Source organism: Salvelinus alpinus, chromosome 6 (genome assembly GCF_045679555.1).
Source record: "Salvelinus alpinus chromosome 6, SLU_Salpinus.1, whole genome shotgun sequence".
NCBI classification, from domain to species: Eukaryota; Metazoa; Chordata; class Actinopteri; order Salmoniformes; family Salmonidae; genus Salvelinus; species Salvelinus alpinus.
In genome coordinates, this window is record NC_092091.1 from 84,998,607 (window position 1) to 85,023,151 (window position 24,545).

The window sequence follows — 24,545 nt, forward strand, 5'->3', positions numbered from 1 at the left end:
TATTCGAGGAGAGAGAAGAGGAGAGGGAGAGAAGAGGAGAGGGGGAGAAGAGAAGAGGGGGAGAAGAGGGGAGGGGTAGAATATTCGAGGGGGGAGGAGAGGGGGAGAAGAGGAGAGGGGTGTAATATTCGAGGAGGGAGAAGAGGAGAGGGAGAGAAGAGGACTGGGGTAGAAGAGAAGAGGGGGAGAAGAATAGAGAAGAGGGGGAGGAGAGGAGAGTAGAGAAGGGGGGAGGGGGAGGGGACAGGGGGAGGGAGAGTAGAGGAGGGGTGATGAGAGGGGAGGGGGAGAAGATGAAAGGGGGAGAGGGGGAGAGGGGGGAAGAGAGGGGGAGGGGAGTGGAGGGGGGAGGAAAGGAGAAGGGGAGAGGAGGTACTGTTTGTCTCCCACCGTTCCACTCAGAGGACTCTACCTTCTGTTATCAAGTGGGCGTTTCCACTATATTTAGTTTACCAGTCATTTCAGTGAAGGGAACAAGTGCACACTTTAGGAGAAAGGAGAGATAATTGGGGCAATGCTTCTCTTTAGTCTTCAGTCCTGCGTCTGTGACACCAGATTACCACCTAGTGGCCATAAGAGGAACTGTCCTGTCAGTGTGTTTTTACTGCTGGCTCAAAACAACACATGACCTGCATACAGGATATGATTCATGTGTGAGTACTAAAAGCATATGAATATAGTATATTATAGTATATTTATTATATATGTGGGTCTGATAAGTAAACACTCTTAATGTTTGCTGTTTTATCACTCAGAAGAACATTGGGAACTATGTAACCAAACACATGTGAAATCTCATGATAAACCTGTCTTCCCATCACATCATGAAAGGTCATGTTGATGTTCATTTAACCTCTGTCTCTCTCTTCCTCTGACTCCTCCCTTTCTCCTCTGTCTCTCTCTTCCTCTGACTCCTCCCTTTCTCCTCTGTCTCTCTCTTCCTCTGACTCCTCCCTTTCTCCTCTGTCTCTCTCTTCCTCTGACTCCTCCCTTTCTCCTCTGTCTCTCTCTTCCTCTGACTCCTCCCTTTCTCCTCTGTCTCTCTCTTCCTCTGACTCCTCCCTTTCTCCTCTGTCTCTCTCTTCCTCTGACTCCTCCCTTTCTCCTCTGTCTCTCTCTTCCTCTGACTCCTCCCTTTCTCCTCTGTCTCTCTCTTCCTCTGACTCCTCCCTTTCTCCTCTGTCTCTCTCTTCCTCTGACTCCTCCCTTTCTCCTCTGCCTCTCTCTTCCTCTGACTCCTCCCTTTCTCCTCTGTCTCTCTCTTCCTCTGACTCCTCCCTTTCTCCTCTGTCTCTCTTCCTCTGACTCCTCCCTTTCTCCTTTGTTTCTCTCTTCCTCTGACTCCTCCCTTTCTCCTCTGCCTCTCTCTTCCTCTGACTCCTCCCTTTCTCCTTTGTTTCTCTCTGTCTCTGTCTCTCTCTTTCTCCTCAGATCTCCAGGCTCAAAGCATCAGTCCACCAGGTAGGTAGAGTATAAATCTACAGTGATAATAGCAGTTCAATATTAGTCAACTTTATTATCTCACATGGAGAAATTCATGTGTCCATACAAACCATTCTAAACCCAATAACAAGTAGTGTTTTATGGAACTACTAATACTTGTCAACCACAAAGCATTACTGCTGTTAGAATAACAGAATCACTGTCATCATCTGTCCTCACCACTGTGTTTTCCTCTCTGCTGTTTACAGCTGAATACTCAGTCAGACTGGTGGATGGGACCACTTCCTGTTCTGGGACAGTGGAAGTCTTCTATGAAGGAGAGTGGTTGGGTCTATGTCCTGGGTGGTGGAGCATGAGAGAGACTAAGGTTGTGTGTAGAGAGCTGGACTGTGGGAATCCTGTATCTGAATCTAGAGGACCTCTGGTTGAAGATGGAAGAAGAGGAGTCTCAGTATATAGTAGATGCAGTGGAAATGAGTCTTCTATTAGACAGTGTGACATCATAGAAGGAGGACGTGGTGTCTGTGATGGTGGATATTATCATCATGTGACCTGTTCAGGTAAGAGACTGGTAATATTGAGAGATTTATTTGTACATTATACAATATTACCATGTATCATGTTTTATGTGTTTTTATTTCATTTAAATAGAGGGAAAGATGTCAGATGTATTTAAACATTATATTTGTGTTTGTCATATTGGTTTATGGGAGATGTTCATGGGCAGATCATTGTAGTTCAGATGGTACTGAAGTGAAGCTGCCTGATGGATGTCCAGCTGTTTATTTTCTATAAAGTGAAGTGAACTTATTCCTGTCTCCTGCCTGCATTATTCCCAACCCGATCCTGAGTGACTAAGAACCCATTTCTACCTCTTACAGTATCAAACATAGCAAACTACAATCTTTTATCCAACATATTTGTGTTTAGTCCTTGACAGTGTCATCAACAAAACTGATTGAATGTTCAACCAACTCTTTTTCTCCAGAGTCTGTGCGGCTTGTGGATGGAGCTGGTCTCTGCTCTGGGAGAGTGGAGGTGAAGTCCAATCAGTCCTGGACCTCAGTGTGTGAAGCTGACTTTGACCGGCAGGATGCAGAGGTAGTCTGTAGGGAGCTTGGCTGTGGGGCTCCTGCAGCTCTACAGGGAGGACTCTATGGAGGAGGTGAGGGTCAGACCTGGGATAAAGAGTTCCAGTGTAAAGGCAAAGAGTCCCTTCTCCTGGACTGTGACACCTCAGACAGAAAACACAACACCTGCCTACCTGGTAATGCTGTTGGACTCACCTGCTCAGGTAAGAAACAGTTTGTCACTCAATCAACATTGTTTCTCACCTGGAGTGAAGAATATGAGAGACAATATAGGTGTGTTTTAGTGAGAAAATAGTAAGATTACTGTCTCTCTCTTTTCTTTTCTCAGAGCCTGATGATGTGAGGCTGGTGGGAGGAGGCAGTCGCTGTGCTGGTGGAGTGGAGCGGTACGACCAGGGAGAGTGGAGGACTGTGGGAGCTGGTGACAGGAACCAGGAGGCTGTAGCTGCAGTAGTGTGTAGACAGCTGGGTTGTGGCTCCACTGTTTCAGTACTTCCTGGAAACACCACTAGAGGGTTTAGAGTTTCCTGTTCTGGGTCTGAGTCTTCACTGAGGGAGTGTTCCAGAAGCTATGATCTCTCTCCTGGACTCACAGTGATCTGCTCAGGTAATAACAAGATACACTATATGGCCAAAAGCATGTGGACATCAGTGGATTCGGCTATTTTAGCCACACTGTTGCTGACAGCTGTATAAAATCTAATGTGTATATCATCGAGCACAGATTGGACTTACTGAGCACAGATTGGACTTACTGAAGATCTCAGTGACTTAACGTGGCACGTCTAGGAGCAACAACGGCTCAGCCGTGAAGTGGTAGACAACACAAGCTGACAGAACGGACCGCCGAGTGTTGAACCACGTAGAGCGTAAAAATAATCCTCTGTTGTAAAACTCACTGCTGAGTTCCACATACTTTTGTCCATGTATTATATCTCCTTCCTGGACTCACAGTGATCTGCTCAGGAAATATCAACATATTATAATTATATCCAACTGATTTCCTTCATTCATACAACTTCCTCTGCACCTCTCATGATGACTGTTTTGCTTGTCAGTCTGCTTTACAAAATAGATCACTCAGTCAAGTAGGAATCAAATACAACTTAAATATCCCAGAATGCTTTTGTATTTGAGTGTTATCTCAGTGAACGTCTCTACTCACTACCACTGTCACATGTCATGTTATTGTCATATCTAAATGAGGAAAGTAGTTGAGGAGCTACGTTTTCTTTTTCTCTCCTCTTGTTCCAGATGTCCTGCTTAAGCCTGATATCAACATATGTTGTCTCAGTGACTGTAGGCCCACTACTCATGTTGCCCTGTGAGGGAGGGTGGCTAGCACTGTTACATGCTGATGTTATTGTCATATCTATAGGAAACTAGTTGAAGAGGTTTTTCTTCTTCTCTTTTATTGTTACAGTCCAGCCTGATATCTTCCTGACTGACTCAATGGGAGGGGTCTCCAGGGGCCACCAGGGGCCCGAGATGTTCAGGGGCTACAGTTTCACCATCACCTGCTCCACTCAGCCACAGTACCCAGGAGGCTCCTTCCTCCTCACGTTCACCGGCTCCAACAGAACCCAGACCCAGCCAGCTGTCAATCACTCTGCTGCCTTCCTCTTCCCTGCTGCAGATGACTCCCACCAAGGGAACTACAGCTGTGTTTATGACAATTATGTTTTCTCTCATAACTTCTCCTCTGAGAGTGAGCTCCTCTCCCTCACCATCACAGGTAACTGAACATGAACCAGACTTATAACTTTGTCATTGACAGATTTCCCACAGATCTATGTGATGATGATCAGTCCCCTCATCAAAGGTGTTTCTGTTTGCAGCCTCTCCTCTGCCAGCCTTCATCATCAGACACGTTGTAGTGCTGCTGCTCCTACTGACAGCCATCACCACCTCCTACCTGTACTACAAGGTAAAGACATTTACTCAGACGTTACAAGTAATTTAAACTAGAGGGAGAGGGGGAGGGGGAGAGGGAGGGAGAGAGAATGTAGATACTAGAGAGTAAATGTCTGACTGTTGGTGCTGTGTCTCCCTAGCCCACCAGGAGGCAGAAGAGAGTGAACAGGGTGAGCAGCATGGATCTTTATGTCAATGCCATGGAGATGGTCTCTCTGAGCTCCAGAGCTGAAGCTGGACCGGGAGAGGAGAGAGCAGCCCAGGGAACGGAGTAGGAGTAGAATGACGCTGATCCTACATGCTGATCTTAGGTCAGTTTTGTGTTTTAAATCGATGGTCAGCAGTGGACTGGTGTTTAAAATGTGGTGAGAAACCTGAAGTGGTTCTAATTTTAATAACAAGTTCAGGATTAGTTTATCTTTCTAGAACCTTGGAAGAAATCTAAAAGGAGTGACTGCAACCAACATTATTCCTTTTAGTTTGTTTTTTACCACCTGAAAAACATGGGGTTTTGGTAACATGGGGTTCTGGGTAACATGGGGTTTGGGTAACATGGGGTTTTGGGTAACATGGGGTTCTGGGTAACATGGGGTTCTGGGTAACATGGGGTTTGGGTAACATGGGGTTTGGGTAACATGGGGTTTTGGGTAACATGGGGTTCTGGGTAACATGGGGTTCTGGGTAACATGGGGTTTTGGGTAACATGGGGTTTTGGGTAACACGGGGTTTTGGGTAACATGGTGTTTTGGTAACATGGTGTTTTGGTAACATGGGGTTTTGGTAACATGGGGTTTGGGTAACATGAGGTTTTGGGTAACATGGGGTTTTGGTAACATGAGGTTTTGGTAACATGAGGTTTTGGGTAACATGGGGTTTTGGGTAACATGGGTTTTGGGTAACATGGGTTTTGGGTAACTTGGGGTTTTGGTAACATGGGGTTTTGGGAAACATGGGGTTTTAGTAACATGGGGTTTGGGTAACATGGGGTTTTGGGTAACATGAGGTTTTGGGTAACATGGGGTTTTGGTAACATGAGGTTTTGGGTATAATGGGGTTTTGGTTAACATGGGTTTTGGGTAACTTGGGGTTTTGGGTAACATGGGGTTTTGATTATGTATTGATTTTTGCTTTTGTCTTTATCTTATTTAGTGTCTCTTAGATTATTTAGTGTCTCTTAGATTCTTTATCTTATTTAGTGTCTCTTAGATTCTTTATCTTATTTATTGTCTCTTGGATTCTTTATCTTATTTAGTGTCTCTTAGATTCTTTATCTTATTTAGTGTCTCTTAGATTCTTTATCTTATTTAGTGTCTCTTAGATTCTTTATCTTATTTAGTGTCTCTTAGATTCTTTATCTTATTTAGTGTCTCTTGGATTCTTTATCTTATTTAGTGTCTCTTGGATTCTTTATCTTATTTAGTGTCTCTTAGATTCTTTATCTTATTTAGTGTCTCTTAGATTCTTTATCTTATTTAGTGTCTCTTAGATTCCTTATCTTATTTAGTGTCTCTTAGATTCTTTATCTTATTTAGTGTCTCTTAGATTCTTTATCTTATTTAGTGTCTCAGATTCTTTATCTTATTTAGTGTCTCTTAGATTCTTTATCTTATTTAGTGTCTCTTAGATTCTTTATCTTGAAGTGTCTCCATTATTAGTTCATGTATTATTATAATCATCTGTTCATTCTTTGTATTTTGAAACATTTTTTAATTAAGGGGTTTGTTGTTGTTGTTTACCTCTCATGATGTTATTGATTATAAATGTTATGATATTGATTATTGATTATGATGTAGATTATTGTTATGATGTTGTTAGTAGTATATAGATAATGATGTTATTGATTATAAATGTTATGATATAGTTTATGATGTAGATTATTGTTATGATGTTGCTCTCTAAACTGCCATGTAATCAACTGAATGCTTTTAATAAAATTACAGGCTGTCAGTCTTGTGTGATTCCCCTCTTGGACAGACTACAACATACAGTATGTATTAACTGAGATCAGTCTTGTGTGATTCTCCTCTTGGACAGACTACAACATGCAGTATGAATTAACTGAGATCAGTCTGTGTGATTTCCCTCTTGGACAGACTACAACATGGTTAGGTAGGACACAAGATATCTGTGAGATAGGAGCAACAGTAGTGATACATGGTTAGGTAGGACACAAGATATCTGTTAGATAGGAGCAACAGTAGTGATACATGGTTAGGTAGGACACAAGATATCTGTTAGATAGGAGCAACAGTAGTGACACATGGTTAGGTAGGACACAAGATATCTGTTAGATAGGAGCAACAGTAGTGACACACGGTTAGGTAGGACACAAGATATCTGTTAGATAGGAGCAACAGTAGTGACACATGGTTAGGTAGGACACAAGATATCTGTTAGATAGTAGCAACAGTAGTGACACATGGTTAGGTAGGACACAAGATATCTGTTAGATAGGAGCAACAGTAGTGACACATGGTTAGGTAGGACACAAGATATCTGTTAGATAGGAGCAACAGTAGTGACACATGGTTAGGTAGGACACAAGATATCTGTTAGATAGGAGCAACAGTAGTGACACATGGTTAGGTAGGACACAAGATATCTGTTAGATAGGAGCAACAGTAGTGACACATGGTTAGATAGGACACAAGATATCTGTTAGATAGGAGCAACAGTAGTGACACATGGTTAGGTAGGACACAAGATATCTGTTAGATAGGAGCAACAGTAGTGATACATGGTTAGGTAGGACACAAGATATCTGTTAGATAGGAGCAACAGTAGTGATACATGGTTAGGTAGGACACAAGATATCTGTTAGATAGGAGCAACAGTAATGTAAACTCACGTAAACTCGTACATTGCCTTGGTCCGTACAATTGCCCTTATTTTAGCGCCCCAAAAACGTAATACTTCCAGATCAACTGTAATGTCAATACCATTGTAAAGCACAATTTCTCCCCTTTCCAACAGAATCTATTACATGACCTAAACGCTGGCCGTTTCTGCATAATTCAAACAGGCAATGAGCCCCGTCGGGTCTTTTTAAAAATGGCGGGTGGGGAAGCGAAACTAATGCATGATAGTGAGAAGGAGAGATGTTGTGTGGGAAATTGCTTTTTTTCACTCGATCTGTCCAACTTATCACCTTATCGCCTCTAAAATGTAAATAAAACACTATAAAGAGTTTATATAACGTGTCATTACATACCTATTTGAAGGTTTGTGTCGAATTTGAATCGGGTTTTTTAGGGCGGTGCTAAAGTGATCTTAGAAGTAAACAGCGGCTTTGAGAATGATGATCGCATGCAACGATGACGCAGAAATGACTAGGTATCCCCGTTACCCTGGTTACTGTCGGAAGCCCAAGATGGCGTCGCTGTGAGAGGGAGTGTTTTCGCGCTCTTCAAAGCAATATTGAGGGTTAGGTGGTTAACAGTCAAATATTGGCTATTAATATTGAAAGAAACTAACTATAACTTTTTTTGTGAACATGGGAGAAGTTTAGAGTTCGTTTTTGTCATGTTGAATGGGAAGAACACGACAGAAAGACAAAAGTAGACGAAATATCCAAGTCTCACAGAAGACGGCTGACATGCTAGCTTGCCACAACGAGGACCAGAGCAGCATGGATACACAAGAAGCCGCGATCTCTAACAAGAGAAAGAACAAAACTGACCAGGAGAAATACTTGCAACCTCTTTACCTCAGACCCCAAGTAAAAATCCTCTGGTGAAAAAAGTAAAAGACGACATTTCCATGTCGGAACTTTTCTCTGCAATCCAGTCCCTGTCTACTAAACAAGACGCCACGCTCTCCAAAGTGTCCATCATAGAGCGGGCTACAGAAGAAACATCAAAGAAGATCGATAATTTGTCAAACTGTCAATCAACTACACAAAATTGTGAGCGAGAACAAGGAAAAGTTAACGTTCCTAGAGAATGAGCTGAAGAAAATGCAATCCAAAAATAATGAGCTGTGTAGCTGAACTTCAAAGGTACTCTGGCAGGTGGAATCTGAAAATCCAAGGTGTAAAAGAGGGAGAGGATATTAGAGAAGTAGTTATTCATATCCTGGGAAAAGTGGCACCATGCATCAAAGACAGGCTAAGAGACGTGATTGATGTGGTACATCGACTTGGGAAACGAAGATCTGATGGACCCCCTCGTAATATCATCTTGCGCTTAACTATGCGCCATTACAGGGACATCATATGGAAAATGGCCAAGGGGAACAAGTTTCTGGACGAGAAGAAAGTCCGCATCAAAGAAGCTCTGATACCGCAGGATCAGGCTGCCAGAGAGAAACTGGCCGCTGATACAGAAGGCGCGACAAGAGGGAAAGAAGGCGGGGTTCAAGGGCCCACACGCGTTTATCGAAGGAAGAATGATTACTGGGTAACTCTGTTGACATGAACCAAATTGGAACTGTGAGTACTACCATGAGTACAGTTAATGTACTGCCAGTAATACATGTACCGTTCGAACTACAACTGATGAACACAAAGAAAAGGAAGTACATAGATGTGTTATTCTGTTAACCACCGCTACCTCAGCTGAGTGGTTTTCCGTCGAGTAATCCTCTCAAGGTTCACCGTTTGTTTTATTGTTCATATTAATACTTGTTATCTAATTTGTGTTTTTTCTTTATTTAATGCAGGAGTTCGTTTTCAATTCACTCAATATCGTTAGTCTGAATGCTAGGGGTTTGAGAAACCCTACAAAAAGGAAAGCTTTATTTTTATACTGTAAACGCAGTAATGCAGATTTTGTCCTTCTTCAGGAAACTCATTCGGATGAAAGTGATTTGAAATTTTGGAAATCACAATGGGGAGATATGGCCTATTTCAGTCATGGATCGAATCACTCTGCTGGTGTTTTGACACTTATTCACAAGTTTAAAGGTGACGTTCTAGAATCCACATCTTCACAAGACGGCAGATGGGTCATAGTAACTGTTAAACTTGACAATGCTGTTTTCATCATCTGTAATGTATACGGACATAACTCACATGCTCCTAATAAGACCCTTTTTACCCAATTTACCAGGGAAGTACAGGATTTAAACAACAAATACTCAGAGGCTTTTCTAATTATTTCAGGGGATTTTAATGAAACACCTGATGCATCTGCTGATCGTTTTCCTCCTAGAACGAGTCAAAACGCTCAAAATAGTAACATTATTACTACATTATGCAAGGATCTCTGTGTTGAGGATGCCTGGCGTTATTTCAATCCGGATGCTAAGGGTTATACCTGGACCAACAAAACTATGTCACGTAAATCTAGAATAGATTTATTCCTAATTTCCCCTTTTTTGTTACAATTTGTTATAGATGTAGATCATCAGTTGGCTCCCTTTTCTGATCATCACTTGATTTCCCTGAATTTACAAGCTAGTAAAAAATCAAAAGGCCCTCGAGGGTTTTGGAAATGAAACAATGCACTTCTTAAAGATACTGATCTCATTGAAAACATCAAATCATCAGCTAAAGATATTTTAGAAAGAAAAGACTTGGGTCATGGAAGTAGATGGGAATTTTTCAAATATAAAGTCAGAGTTGTAGCCATTAAACGCGCCAAAGACCTGATGCAATTAAAGAACCATAGAGAAAATGAGATGATGAGCAAGCTTGACAGTTTTCTAAAGAAAGATAATCTATCTGAAGAAGAGGAGTCTGTGTTCAGGTCTTTACAACTAGAATTTAGAACAGACTTACACGGATCTGGCAAAGGGCGCCTTTGTAAGGTCAAGAGCAAAATGGATTGAAGAGGGGGAAATAAACACTAGTTACTTTTTTGCACTTGAAAAGAGAAACTACAAAAGAAAATCTATAACTGCACTCAAAATTAACGATGTTTTATGCAAAGATCCCATTACAATATCAGAATTTGTCAATTCCTTTTATGAAAACCTTTACAGCTCTCAATTTCAGGAAGATGGTTGTGAAAGCTACATTTGTCACATTCAGAATTGTGTCCCTGTAATTGAGGATGATTTCCACTCAGTTTGCGATTCTCCTGTGTCAATTGGAGAAATTAGAGAGGCTCTGAATTCAATGAAAAAAGGGAAATCACCTGGCCCTGATGGCCTGTCAGTTGAATTCTATAAGACAGTTTTGGGAGTTGCTAGAAGACCCGATTTTCAATAGGTTTCAAGATTGCATTAAAAATGGGGAAATGGTCTCCACTATGAAACAGGGCCTTATTTCATTGATTCCGAAGCCTGATAAAGACCCTTCTCTCATTGACAATTGGAGACCAATTACTTTATTAAATGTTGATTACAAATTGATTGCTCTGGTTTATGCCAAAAGATTAAAGAAAGGAATAGATACCATTATAAATGAGACTCAAACAGGATTTATGAAGGGCCGTCACATAAGCTCTAACATTCGTTTAGTCTTGGACCTTATAGATTATTCAGATGCAATTGACTCAGATGCGGTTGTCCTAGTTCTGGACTTCTGTAAAGCCTTTGACACAATTGAACATGAATTTCTCTTTAGGTCTCTTAAACTTTTTGGATTTGGTGAAAATTTTATTAAAGTAATTTGCATGTTTTACAAAGATATAAATAGTTCTGTGCTACTAAACCTTAATACTTCCAAAAGATTTAGTATCAACAGAAGTGTACGACAGGGATGCCCAATTTCGCCTTTTAATTCATTTTGGTTGTGGAACTTCTATCTCTAGATATTCTGAATGATGCAAATTTGTATGGCTTAACCATTTTTAACAAAGAAATCAAAATTTCCCAACTGGCTGATGATACTACTCTTTTCTTAAGAGACAAAGACCAGGTCGCCCTTAATGCTATAACTGCATTTTCTATTGCATCAGGATTAATGCTGAATGTTTCTAAATGTGAAATCTGATGTTTATTTGACTCTGATGATAAAGAAATTGAAAATATTCCTGTAAAGGACTGTGTTAAATATTTATACTTGGGAGAGTACTTCTGTCCAAGGCAGAGGGACTGTCTCGCTTTGTGTACCCCTCATTGTCGTTATGTGTAAATCCAGCTACTTGTAAAGAGATCAATAAGACCTTTCTTGACTTCATCTGGAAAAGTAAGTCTCACAAACTAAAAAGATCTGTCCTCTCTAACAAAAGAGCTGAAGGAGGTCTGGAAGTGTTGGACTTTGTGACATAAATAACACTTTCAAGATCAACTGGTTGACAAGATGTTTGATCAACACTGATTCAATATGGTATTTCATTCCAAATAATGTGTTTCATAAGGTGGGAGGTCTTCAATTTTTACTGAAATGTCATTATATTCCTGAAAGATTACCTGCTAAATTGGCTAGGTTTCACCAACAAGCTTTAATGGCCTGGAAAATATGTTTCCTGCACAATTTTTCCCCTCATAAAGCTCTTTTGTGGAATAATTCAGACATAACTGTAAGGAATAAGTCATTGTTCTACCCCAACTGGCATGAGAGGAATAATGACTTTGTTCTAGATATTTTCGACAACAAGGGTAATATTCTCACATATGAACAATTTATAACAATGAAAGAGTTTCCAATACCTTTCAGTGTTTATTTCTGTGATCAAAGCCGTTCCCAGTGGTCTAACTACACTTATGAAATGTCATCTTCATTTTGGGAATGATCACAAAGTTTATCCAGAACTCAGATTGGAAGGCGTGGGCTTACTTGAGAAATCTTGTTGTAATAAATATATAAGACAAATTCTTCATTCACAAAACCAACTTCCACCGAGAGGAAAATGTTTCTGGAACATGCTTATTATTCCTGACATTGTCTGGAAAAATGCCTGGTTAAGGCCTTACAAATATTGTATAACAAACAAAGGAAGTGCACTTTAAAATTTTACATAAGATACTGTATATCCATGTAATTCTATGATATCCAAATTTGTGGCTGTTGATGATATCTGCGTTTTCTGTGAAGAAAAGGTGAGAATCTGTCCCACTTGTTCTTTAATGTAAATTTGTTTCAGAATTTTGGGAAAACCTTGAAAAATACTTATTTACCATTATGAACACGACCCATGTTTTTGACATGAAAGATATAATATGTTACTATTGCAATGATAACAAGACCATTCAAATGATTGGTCATTTTTATTATTCTTGTTGCCAAATACTTTATACACAAACAAAAATTCCAAAATTCTATACCTAAATTCTAAATTTTTCTGATTGAATGTAACTATTTTCTTAAGACATTAATCCTAGTGAATAACAACAATAACATCTTCCTGAATCATTATAGATTTTTTCAGAGTGATTACAACTACACTAGAATAGTTAATTATTTATATTTTTTGTATGTTTTAGTATTTTCTTGTTAATACCTGTGTTCTGTTCTGTATGATGTAACAATGTAAATTGTAGATCTGCATTTTGAATAAAAAAATATATAAATCAAATCAAATATAAAAAGAGGCACTTCTGCTGCGTCTCTTTCTGCTGACTGGAGTGGGCAACGCAGTTGAGGAACCAAAAGTTTATTTTAATTTATTTCAGAAAAGTGTAATATTATATTAAGTCGTTCAAAGAGAAGCATGTGTTGATTGATTCGTGTTTAATGAGTGATAATTTAAAACAAACTTTAGACCCACTACATATTTACATTGAACCATAGTTCTGACATGGATCATTTTGACCCCAGAGACCCCATCTTTTATCAGAGCCAAAATGTGGTTTATTCCATTTTTCATGACTTTGTCAATCAACTTGTTCTTAATACATCTAAATCATGGTTTAGTGTTTCTGTATCAATATGGACTTTTAACAAACTCAAATCCTTTGTATTCCTACTACAATGTTAAAACATTCTACATTGTGACATCATTCAAATATTCTACATTGTGACATTTCATTGATATCATGAAACAACTACTTCATGTATGTATTTTCTGATGTTTGATCAGAGATCTTTTATCAGAGTATCTCTTGTGACATTGATCACAGCTATGAGATTTCTCTCCTGTGTGTGTTCTCTGGTGTGATACCAGGCTGCTTGACTGAATAAAACTCTTCCCACATTGACTACAGCTATAAGATTTCTCTCCTGTGTGTGTTCTCTGGTGTATAGTCAGATGGCTAGATGTAACAAATCTCTTCCCACATTGATCACAGCTATAAGGTTTCACTACTGTGTGTGCTCTCAGATGTACTATCAGCCAGCTTGAGTGACTAAACCTCTTCCCACATTGAGTACAGTTAAAAGGTTTCTCTACTATGTGTATTTTCTGGTGTGATTTTAAATCTGTTGAACTAACAAAACTCTTTTGCAGTCAGAGCAGTGGTAAGGTTTCTCTCCAGTGTGAATTCTCATGTGTACTTTTAGTGATTCTGATCTTAAGTAACTCCCCACAATCAAAACAGTGGTGAGATTTCTCTCCTGTGTGTACTCGCTGGTGTATTTTAAGTTCTGATGAATATTTGCAACCTTTCCCACAGTCAGAGCAGCAGTGAGATTTCTTCCCTGTGGGTCTCCTCTGGTGTCTCTTGAGGTGTTATGATCGGGAGGGACTCTTCTCTGCCTTGTCAGCCTCATGATGTTGTTGAGGCTCCCCAGAGGATCCACGGTAGTCACGTCTCTCTCCTGTGTGAACAACAAGTCAGACAGATGGTTAAAGGCCCACAACAGCAGAAATTCACTGTAAAAGGTGATGCCAACAGCGTAGCCATGATGTTGTACAACAATTGACGTCTGTAATGAATGTTAAAATTACTTGACAATTACCTTAAGACAGTCAAGTGAGCAACAATAGTCATATTTAGTCTTTTTTTCACATTAGTAGTAACATCAATGATTTTAGGCTAGAAAAAAGTAAAAGTTGTTGAAATCCTAAGCAGTGTGCCAGATGACTTTTGGTCTCCAATATAGGCCCCTTTCTGTGTTTTCTAAAATTGCGACAAGGGCGATGCACATGCAATTTGGTTGCAGAAACACCTCCCTGATAATGCAGAAACCACTAGTTATGGATGTTGTATATTTGCCTGGAGCAAAAAAGGTGAGCAAAGATTTGAGTTTTTCCACAATGTATTTTGAATATTACAACACACTATCAGTGCAAGATCAGGAGTATTACTCAAGGAAACTCACATTAAGCTCTGTGTCTATTCACTAATTCACCACGTGGGGGAAAACTCAGGGGAGTTCTCATAGGCTGACAGCAAATATAGCCTCCATTTACAGGTTGCTTATGAGTGCATTTCACACTACTTTGGATTATAATTGTAAAGCTCGTTTGAATGTCCTGATTAATATAATGTTTATGTTATTGTCGAAAATGTACTACTTTTATATTTAAAAACGACTTCAAACCAGTAAAATGTTCTTTGACTAGATTTCCCATCAGCCGGACAATGAGGGTCTGTCCACTAAGTGTTTAACAAATTATCTCATAACTTCACCTAACAACAACATAGACCTACTGTAGGACCCAGAACTTCAAATAACAACAACATAGACCTACTGTAGGACCCAAAACTTCACCTAACAACAACATAGACCTACTGTAGGACCCAGAACTTCACCTAACAACAACATAGACTTACTGTAGGACCCATAACTTCACCTAACAATAACATAGACCTACTGTAGGACCCATAACTTCACCTAACAATAACATAGACCTACTGTAGGACCCATAACTTCACCTAACAATAACATAGACCTACTGTAGGACCCAGAACTTCACCTAACAATAACATAGACCTACTGTAGGACCCATAACTTCACCTAACAATAACATAGACCTACTGTAGGACCCATAACTTCACCTAACAATAACATAGACCTACTGTAGGACCCATAACTTCACCTAACAATAACATAGACCTAGGATTATAAATCATTTAATATTTCAGGTGAAACATGGAAACTAAAATGTCTGTCATGACATTTCATAACCTGATTACATTTACATTACATTTAAGTCATTTAGCAGATGCTCTTATCCAGAGCGACTTACAAATTGGAAAGTTAATACATATTCATCCTGGTCCCCCCGTGGGGAATGAACCCACAACCCTGGCGTTGCAAGCGCCATGCTCTACCAACTGAGCCACACGGGTTTCAGACCCTGTCAGTGTGCCAGGTGGACATTGGGTTTGATTCAGACCCTGTCAGTGTGCCAGGTGGACATTGGGTTTGATTCAGACCCTGTCAGTGTGCCAGGTGGACATTGGGTTTGATTCAGACCCTGTCAGTGTGCCAGGTGGACATTGGGTTTGATTCAGACTCTGTCAGTGTGCCAGGTGGACATTGGGTTTGATTCAGACCCTGTCAGTGTGCCAGGTGGACATTGGGTTTGATTCAGACCCTGTCAGTGTGCCAGGTGGACATTGGGTTTGATTCAGACCCTGTCAGTGTGCCAGGTGGACATTGGGTTTGATTCAGACCCTGTCAGTGTGCCAGGTGGACATTGGGTTTGATTCAGACTCTGTCAGTGTGCCAGGTGGTCATTGGGTTTGATTCAGACCCTGTCAGTGTGCCAGGTGGACATTGGGTTTGATTCAGACCCTGTCAGTGTGCCAGGTGGACATTGGGTTTGATTCAGACCCTGTCAGTGTGCCAGGTGGACATTGGGTTTGATTCAGACCCTGTCAGTGTGCCAGGTGGACATTGGGTTTGATTCAGACCCTGTCAGTGTGCCAGGTGGACATTGGGTTTGATTCAGACCCTGTCAGTGTGCCAGGTGGACATTGGGTTTGATTCAGACCCTGTCAGTGTGCCAGGTGGTCATTGGGTTTGATTCAGACCCTGTCAGTGTGCCAGGTAGACATTGGGTTTGATTCAGTCAGTGTGCCAGGTGGACATTGGGTTTGATTCAGACCCTGTCAGTGTGCCAGATGGTCATTTGGTTTGATTCAGACCCTGCCAGCATGGCCAGAAATGTATTCCAAGGTCAGTAACTTATGACCACGGAATCACCGCAGACCTTTCATGCCTAAAAACACCTAAGTATTAGATTTACTGCATCAGCAAATCTAATTTTGTCACTGCATAAGACACCATTCACAATGATGGCTGAGGTACGTGTAAAACATGAAATATTATTTCCTCATTGTAAAAAATGTCCCGCCCTTTTTAAAACATATTTGTAATGGCAAGGCTTTAGCTCAGTGGGCTGTTCCATTGTTGAGGAAAGCAGGAGGAGTGTTGTGAGTAACAGAACTGCCTGAGATGTAGGGGAAGGGAAGCTGTTCCATTGTTGAGGAAAGCAGGGGGGGTGTTGTGAGTAACAGAACTGCCTGAGATGTAGGGGAAGGGAAGCTGCTCACTGATTGGCTGTAGGGACAAGGGTCCCTCCAAAAATCTACCACTAATAGGCCAAGCCTCCACAGACTCTGAGGCTGTGATAGCAGCAACGGGGGGACCAACAAAATGGTTGACGAGCAGGTGTCCACATACTTTTGTTGATTTAGTGTATATACTGCAGACAGACAGACAGACAGACAGACAGACAGACAGACAGACAGACAGACAGACAGACAGACAGACAGACAGACAGACAGACAGACAGACAGACAGACAGACAGACAGACAGACAGACAGACAGACAGAAGTACTAGTCACCCCTCCACTCTCTCCATGAGTCCATGCCCCAGACAGACAGACAGACAGACAGACAGACAGACAGACAGACAGACAGACAGACAGACAGACAGACAGACCAGACCAGACCAGACCAGACAGAACTACTAGTCACCCCTCCACTCTCTCCCTGAGTCCAGGCCCCAGACAGACAGACAGACAGACAGAACTACTAGTCACCCCTCCACTCTCTCCCTGAGTCCATGCCACAGACAGACAGACAGACAGACAGACAGACAGACAGACAGACAGACAGACAGACAGACAGAAGTACTCGTCACCCCTCCACTCTCTCCATGAGTCCATGCCCCAGACAGACAGACAGACAGACAGACAGAACTACTAGTCACCCCTCCACTCTCTCCCTGAGTCCATCCCAGAGACAGACAGACAGACAGACAGACAGACAGACAGACAGACAGACAGACAGACAGACAGACAGACAGACAGACAGACAGACAGAACTACTAGTCACCCCTCCACTCTCTCCCTGAGTCCAGGCCCCAGACAGACAGACAGACAGACAGAACTACTAGTCACCCCTCCACTCTCTCCCTGAGTCCAGGCCCCAGACAGACAGAACAGCAACAGCGTCAGAACTATAGCAGTCTTCATTCTGAAATGACTCTGGTCTTCTTCAGAAGTAGTGCAGTAGTCTACAGGGTTCAGAACTCACCTTTTTAAACACTTCTTATCACTCATATCATGAGGTTTCACATGTGTTTGGTTACATAGTGTCCAATGTTCTTCTGAGTGATAAAACAGCAAACATTAAGAGTGTTTACTTATCAGACCCACATATATAATAAATATACTATAATATACTATATTCATATGCTTTTAGTAATACACATGAATCATATCATGTATGCAGGTCATGTGTTGTTTTGAGCCAGCAGTAAAAACACACTGACAGGACAGTTCCTCTTATGGCCACTAGGCGACAATCTGGTGACACAGACGCAGGACGGTAGACTAGAATTATCCAATTAGACTAGAATTAAACCAATTATCCCTCCTTTCTCCTAAAGTGTGCACTTGTTCCCTTCACTGAAATGACTGGTAAACTAAATATAGTGGAAACGCCCACTTGATAACAGAAGGTAGAGTCCTCTGAGTGGAACGGTGGGAGACAAACAGTACCTCCTCTCCCTTTCTCCCATCCTCCTCTTCTCTCCTCTCCTCTCCTCTCCGATTTCTCCCATCCTCCTCTTCTCTCTCTCCTCTTTTCTCCCCCTCTCCTCCCTCTCCTCTCCCTTTCTCCCATCCTCCTCTTCTCTCTCTCCTCTTTTCTCCCCCTCTCCTCCCTCTCCTCTTCTCCTTCCTCTCCCCTTCATCTTTTATTCACAGACTTCTCACCGGTGATGTCATCATAACCAGTAACCTGTTCCTCTCTTGGCCCAGTCCAGCCTGACCCTGACATATAGCATCAGGCCTGTAGAGTTGACTTGGGTAACAGGCCTTTAGCTTCTACACCACATCCCCCCTTCTCCTGCTCTAACATGAGACCTCATCAGTACTCATTTTGGGTGCTGGTACTGTTTATATTGAGGTGCTGGAACATTAAGCCAATATTCTATAAGAGGTGAACTCAAGCAGTAGAAAGTTAGAGCTGATATTATAGGACACACTATGTGAACTTTTCTGCTCTGTCAGCAGTTTCCTGTGGAGTTTTTCAGTTTGCTGTAGTGGGTTCAACCACTGATCTAAGATAAGATGCTAAGAAGTTTATCTCACATCATTGACCTAACGAACTAATGACATAGAAGTCATATAGCCGAGCAGTATGTTCCACTCTTCAGTCCAAACCTTATGACAGTGACTTGTATATGTCAGTGGAGCCCCAGTTAGAGACAGATATGATACCTGCAGTGATACTGATGACCCTGTTGTGGAGCACAGGTAGGATGCTGATATACACTTGTGACAGTTACTGAGATATGTTTTGATATTGTAAGATATATTATAATTTGCAGGGCTAGTAAAATAACATGCAACTGGAAGCAGACAGTAAAAATGTGTCTCAAAGCAGGACAATGATGTGATCACCTGTAAATGTACTTTACTGTAGCCTAACTGTCCATCTGGGGACAGGCACTAATGTCAGTTAAGTTGTGATGGTGTCATGCATCTGACTTTTGTATATTCAGTGTGTCAATGATTGATTGTATCTGTCTCTATGTAAATGAATGAGAGTATATATTATATTGGTGTTAGAGTAGGAGAAGGGAGGGGTGTAGATGATAGAGGTCTATGAGCTGAGTCAAAATCAACAGGTCAAACACTATATGTCACAAAGAGAGAGAGAAAGAGAGAGAGCAAGAGAGAGCGAGAGAGAGAGAGATGAAAGAGAGAGGGGTGTGGAGAAATGTTTGTGGAGGAGGAGAGATAGAAGGGGAGGGGAGATAGGAGGATAGGGGAGAAAGGGTAGGGGAGAGAGAATGGGAGGGGAGGGGAGAAAGGACGGTAGGAGAGAGAGGAGGGTAGGAGAGAGAAAATGGTAGAGGAGAGAGCAGCGGAGGGGAGAGAGGAGTGTAGAGGAGAGAGGAGGGTAGGGGAGAGCGAGAAGTGCAGAGGAGAGAGGAGGTTAGGGGGTAGAGGGTAGGGAAGAGAGAAGGGGAGGGGAGAGAGGAGGGTAGGGGATAGAGTAGGGTGGAGGAGATAGGAGGGTAGAGAGAGAGGATTCAAGAGGAGAGAGGTGTGTAGGGGAGAGAGAGTTGTGGACGAGAGAGGATGGTAGGATAGTGAGATGGGTAGAGGAGAGATGAGGTTAGGGGGGAGAGAAGGGTAAAAGAGAGGAAGGAAGATAGAGTGAAAAGGGTGTAGCAAAGAGTATTGTATGGGAGAGAGAAGGGTAGGGAGAGAGGATTTGAGAGGAGAGAGGATGAAGGGGAAAGAGAGATTTGTGAGGGAGAAAGGAGTGTTGATGTGAGAGAAGGGGAGGGGAGAGAGGAGTGTAGGGGAGAGAGAAGGGTGGAGGTGAGAGGAGGGTAGGGAGAGAGGAGGGTAGGGGAGAGAGTAGTGGAGAGAGATTTGTGAAGGAGAGAGGAGGGTAGGGAGAGAGGAGGGTAGGGGAGAGAGAGTAGTGGAGTTGAGAGAAACAGTAAAGGAAGGGATATATATTTTGACTTCACACCAGTGATGTCATCCTACCCTGTAATCTTTTCCGCTATTGGCCCAGCTCAGCTTGATCTCTGACCTCTGGAACTGAACTATTGAGAAAGTAACAGAAAGCTGATGTATTAAATGAGATATACTGTAAACTCATCTGCAAAGAGAGCTTCACATGGAAGGGGGATGTGTGTTCACATGGGTGTTGTTGCACAATACCAACGATAAGCCTGTCTTCCCATCACATCATGAAAGGTCATGTTGATGTTCATTTCTTATCTCCCTCAACAATCACAAACAGTTAACATTAAAATCACAAAAGATTCAAAAGAGAAATTATATATAAAATAAAATGTTAACAATATACAACAACAAAAAACACCCCACAAGGGCCCTCTCAGCCAGCCGGCTCCACTAGGTCCCATTCAGCCAGCCGGCTCCACTAGGACCCTCTCAGGCTCTCCACTAGGTCCCATTCAGCCAGCCGGCTCCACTAGGTCCCATTCAGCCAGCCGGCTCCACTAGGTCCCATTCAGCCAGCCGGCTCCACTAGGACCCTCTCAGTCAGTCGGCTCCACTAGATCCCTATCTGTCAGGTGGTTCCACTATGGCCCTCTCAGTCAGCCGGCTTCACAAGGGCCCTCTCAGACTGCCGTCTCCACTAGGGCCCTCTCAGACTGCCGTCTCCACTAGGGCCCTCTCAGACTGCCGTCTCCACTAGGTCCCATTCAGCCAGTCGGCTCCACTAGGTCCCATTCAGCCAGCCGGCTCCACTAGGTCCCATTCAGCCAGCCGGCTCCACTAGGGCCCTCTCAGACTGCCGTCTCCACTAGGGCCCTCTCAGACCGCCGTCTCCACTAGGGCCCTCTCAGCCAGCAGGCTCCCCAAGGGCCCTCCCAGGCAGCCAGCTCCATCAGAGCATTCCAAGACAACCGGCTCCACTAGGGCCCTCTCAGACTGCCGGCTCTAGAGCCCTCTCTGTCAGCTGGCTCCACTAGGACCCTCTCAGTCAGCTGGCTCCACTAGGACCCTCTCAGTCAGCCGGCTCCACTAGGACCCTCTCAGTCAGCTGGCTCCACTAGGACCCTCTCAGACTGCCGGCTCCACTAGGGCACACCCAGCTCCCAGCCAACCGGCTCCACTTGGGCCCATTCAGCCAGCTGGCTCCACTAGGGCCCTCTCAGCCAGCCGGCTCCACTAGGGCCCTCTCAGCCAGCAGGCTCCCAAAGGGCCCTCCCAGACAACCGGCTCCACTAGGGCCCTCTCAGCCAGCAGGCTCCCCAAGGGCCCTCTCAGACAACCGGCTCCACTAGGGCCCTCTCAGCCAGCAGGCTCCCCAAGGGCCCTCCCAGACAACCGGCTCCACTAGGGCCCTCTCAGACAACCGGCTCCACTAGGGCCCTCTCAGCCAGCAGGCTCCCCAAGGGCCCTCCCAGACAACCGGCTCCACTAGGGCCCTCTCAGCCAGCAGGCTCCCCAAGGGCCCTCCTAGACAACCGGCTCCACTAGGGCCCTCTCAGCCAGCAGGCTCCCCAAGGGCCCTCCCAGACAACCGGCTCCACTAGGGCCCTCTCAGACAACCGGCTCCACTAGGGCCCTCTCAGCCAGCAGGCTCCCCAAGGGCCCTCCCAGACAACCGGCTCCACTAGGGCCCTCTCAGTCAGCCGGCTCCACTTGTGCTCTCTCAGTCAGTCGGCTCCACTAGGGCCCTCTCAGCCAGCTGCAGTTGTGATTGTAGCACGTAAATGTTTGTGAGGGCAACAACAACAAAAAAATGTGGGATGCAATCCAGCAAAGTCAGTACACAACACAACACTAAACAATACATGAATTGCACTATACCAGTGCTACACCTGGCTGTCAGTGGAGCCTTGTCTGGCAGCGAAACAGTTCATTCAGCCTCATTTACTGCCTTTTAGAAAAAAATTGCTTATATGGCTGACTTGCTTAAACAAATGTGGTTTCTACTGACAATTGAGATGCCCAAATGATGGCATATGGGGACTACAGGCGGATAAGAGGTAATCCGTCGATTAAGACATTAATGAGCATTCAACATTGGCCGTGCTGTCAATCCAATATGATTTCTGCTGCGCTCAAAACAACTCAGAACTGGGAAATCTTCAGTGAGTTCAAGACAACTGGGAACTCTGGAAATGTATTTTTTATTTTTATTTTACCGTTATTTTACCAGGTAAGTTGACTGAGAACACGTTCTCATTTGCAGCAACGACCTGGGGAATAGTTACAAGGGAGAGGAGGGGGATGAATGAGCCAATTGTAAACTGGGGATTATTAATAAATAACGAGCTCCGATTGGGAAAATATAAGTTTTGAACGGTCAAGTCGGGAATTCGGGCCTCTTTCTAGAGTTACTACCTGACGTCTTCATGAGCCGACCTTCAAGACAACTGAGTTGTCAGTTGTCTTGAAAGCACCATAAACACAGAGAATGCCAGACTTTGATGACAACATTTGCCCACTGTCACGTTGGTAGACGGGGTCGGGAGACAGGCGCAGGAATGCGTAGTAGGGTTTTAATGATACCAAATTACAGCCATTTTATTGTGAAACAAACAATAAATGAGACAAAAAACAGAAAAATTGAGCGTGCATAACTATTCACCCCCCTGAAGTCAATACTTTGTAGAGCCACCTTTCGCAGCAAATATATCCAAAATGTCATTTTATTTGGCGCGTTTGATCCAGAAAAACACCGGTTCCAACTTGCGTGACGTGACTACAAAATATCTCAAAAGTTACCTGTAAACTTTGCCAAAACATTTCAAACTACTTATGTAATACAACGTTAGGTATTTTGCTAACGTAAATAATAGATTAAATTGAAGACGGGATGATTTGTGATCGATACAGGAGGAAAACAAACTGTAGCATGCTTTCTGGTCAAGCGCCTCTATCGAACAGTACACTTCAAGTTACCCTCGTTCAAGATGGCCGTACTTCTTCATTACACAAAGGAAAAACCTCAACCAATTTCTAAAGACTGGTGACATCCAGTGGAAGCGCTAGGAACTGCAAGAAGGTCCCTTAGAAATCTGGATTCCCAATGAAAACCCATTGAAAAGAGAGTGACCTCAAAAAAAAATCTGAATGGTTTGTCCTCAGGGTTTCGCCTGCTAAATAAGTTCTGTTATACTCACAGACATGATGCAAACAGTTTTAGAAACTTCAGAGTGTTTTCTATCCAAATATACTAATAATATGCATATCTTATCTTCTGGGGATGAGTAGCACGCAGTTGAATTTGGGCATGCATTTCATCCGGATGTGAAAATTCTGTCACCAAGAAGTTAAAGGAAAAAGCTTCTTGCAGTTCATTGTGTGCAATCACAGTTCTGGTGTCCAGAAGTTATTTTTAGTCATAAGAGACGGTAGCAGCAACATTATGTACGAAGTAGAGTCGCAATTCAACGGCTCAGACACGAGACATACGTGGCAGGGTCTACAGTCAATCACGGACTACAAAAAGAAAACCAGCCCAGTCGCGGACACCAATGTCTTGCTCCCAGACAAACTAAACAACTTCTTTGCTCGCTATGAGGACAAGACAGTGCCAGTGACAAGGCCCGCGAACAAAACCTACGGGTTCTCCTTCACCGCAGCCAACGTGAGTAAAACATTTAAACGTGTTAACACTCGCAAGGCTGCCGGCCCAGACGGCATCCCTAGCCATGTCCTCAGAGCATGCGCAGACCACCTGGCTGGTGTGTTTACGGACATATTCAATCAATCCCTATCCCTGTCTGCTATCGCCACGTGCAAGAGGGCCACCATTGTTCCTGTTCCCAAGAAAGCTAAAGTAACTGAGCTAAACGAATATCGCACCGTAGCACTCACTTACGTCTTTATGAAGTGCTTTGAGAAACTAGTCAAGGATCATATCACCTCCAGCCTACCTGACACCCTAGACCCACTCCAATTTGCTTACTGCCCCAATAGGTATTCGCAATCACTCTGCACACTGCCCTAACCCATCTGGACAAGAGGAATACCTATGTAAGAATGCTGTTCATCAATTACAGCTGAGCATTTAACACCATAGTACCCTCCAAACTCGTCATTCAGCTCGAGACCCTGGGACCCTCCCGCCCTGTGCAACTGGGTCCTGGACTTTCTGACGGGCCGCCCCCAGGTGGTGAGGATAGGAAACAACATCTCCACCCCGCTGATCCTCAACACTGGGGCCCCACAAGGGTGCATTCTCAGCCCTCTCCCGAGCTCACTGTTCACCCATGACTGCGTGGCCATGCACGCCTCCAACTCAATCATCAAGTTTGCAGACGACACTACAGTGGTAGGCTTGATTACCAACAATGACGAGACGGCCTACAGGGAGGAGGTGAGGGCCCTCGGAGTATGGTGTCAGGAAAATAACCTCAAAC

At 43.2% G+C, this 24,545-nt stretch overlaps 1 protein-coding gene and 2 long non-coding RNA genes across 3 annotated transcripts in view; 2 read left to right on the forward strand and 1 right to left on the reverse strand.

Annotated features, from left to right (window-relative positions):
• Positions 1-11,105, reverse strand: part of LOC139577767 (uncharacterized) — a 37,898-nt gene extending 26,793 nt beyond the window's left edge. Inside the window, exon 1 of the long non-coding RNA XR_011675401.1 lies at positions 8,202-11,105. This is a non-coding gene — a long non-coding RNA (uncharacterized lncRNA). The remainder of the gene's footprint in view (positions 1-8,201) is intronic.
• The window catches only part of LOC139577724 (CD5 antigen-like), a 226,618-nt gene that overhangs the window by 178,034 nt on the left and 24,039 nt on the right, over positions 1-24,545 (forward strand). Inside the window, exons 3-6 of the mRNA XM_071404907.1 lie at positions 1,432-1,461; positions 1,692-2,003; positions 2,432-2,737; positions 2,863-3,141. Coding sequence (XP_071261008.1) covers positions 1,432-1,461; positions 1,692-2,003; positions 2,432-2,737; positions 2,863-3,141 — 927 coding nt within the window. The remainder of the gene's footprint in view (positions 1-1,431; positions 1,462-1,691; positions 2,004-2,431; positions 2,738-2,862; positions 3,142-24,545) is intronic.
• LOC139577759 (uncharacterized) lies at positions 4,593-6,395 on the forward strand. Its single transcript, XR_011675393.1, has 2 exons — positions 4,593-4,759; positions 4,875-6,395. It is a non-coding gene; the product is annotated as an uncharacterized lncRNA (long non-coding RNA).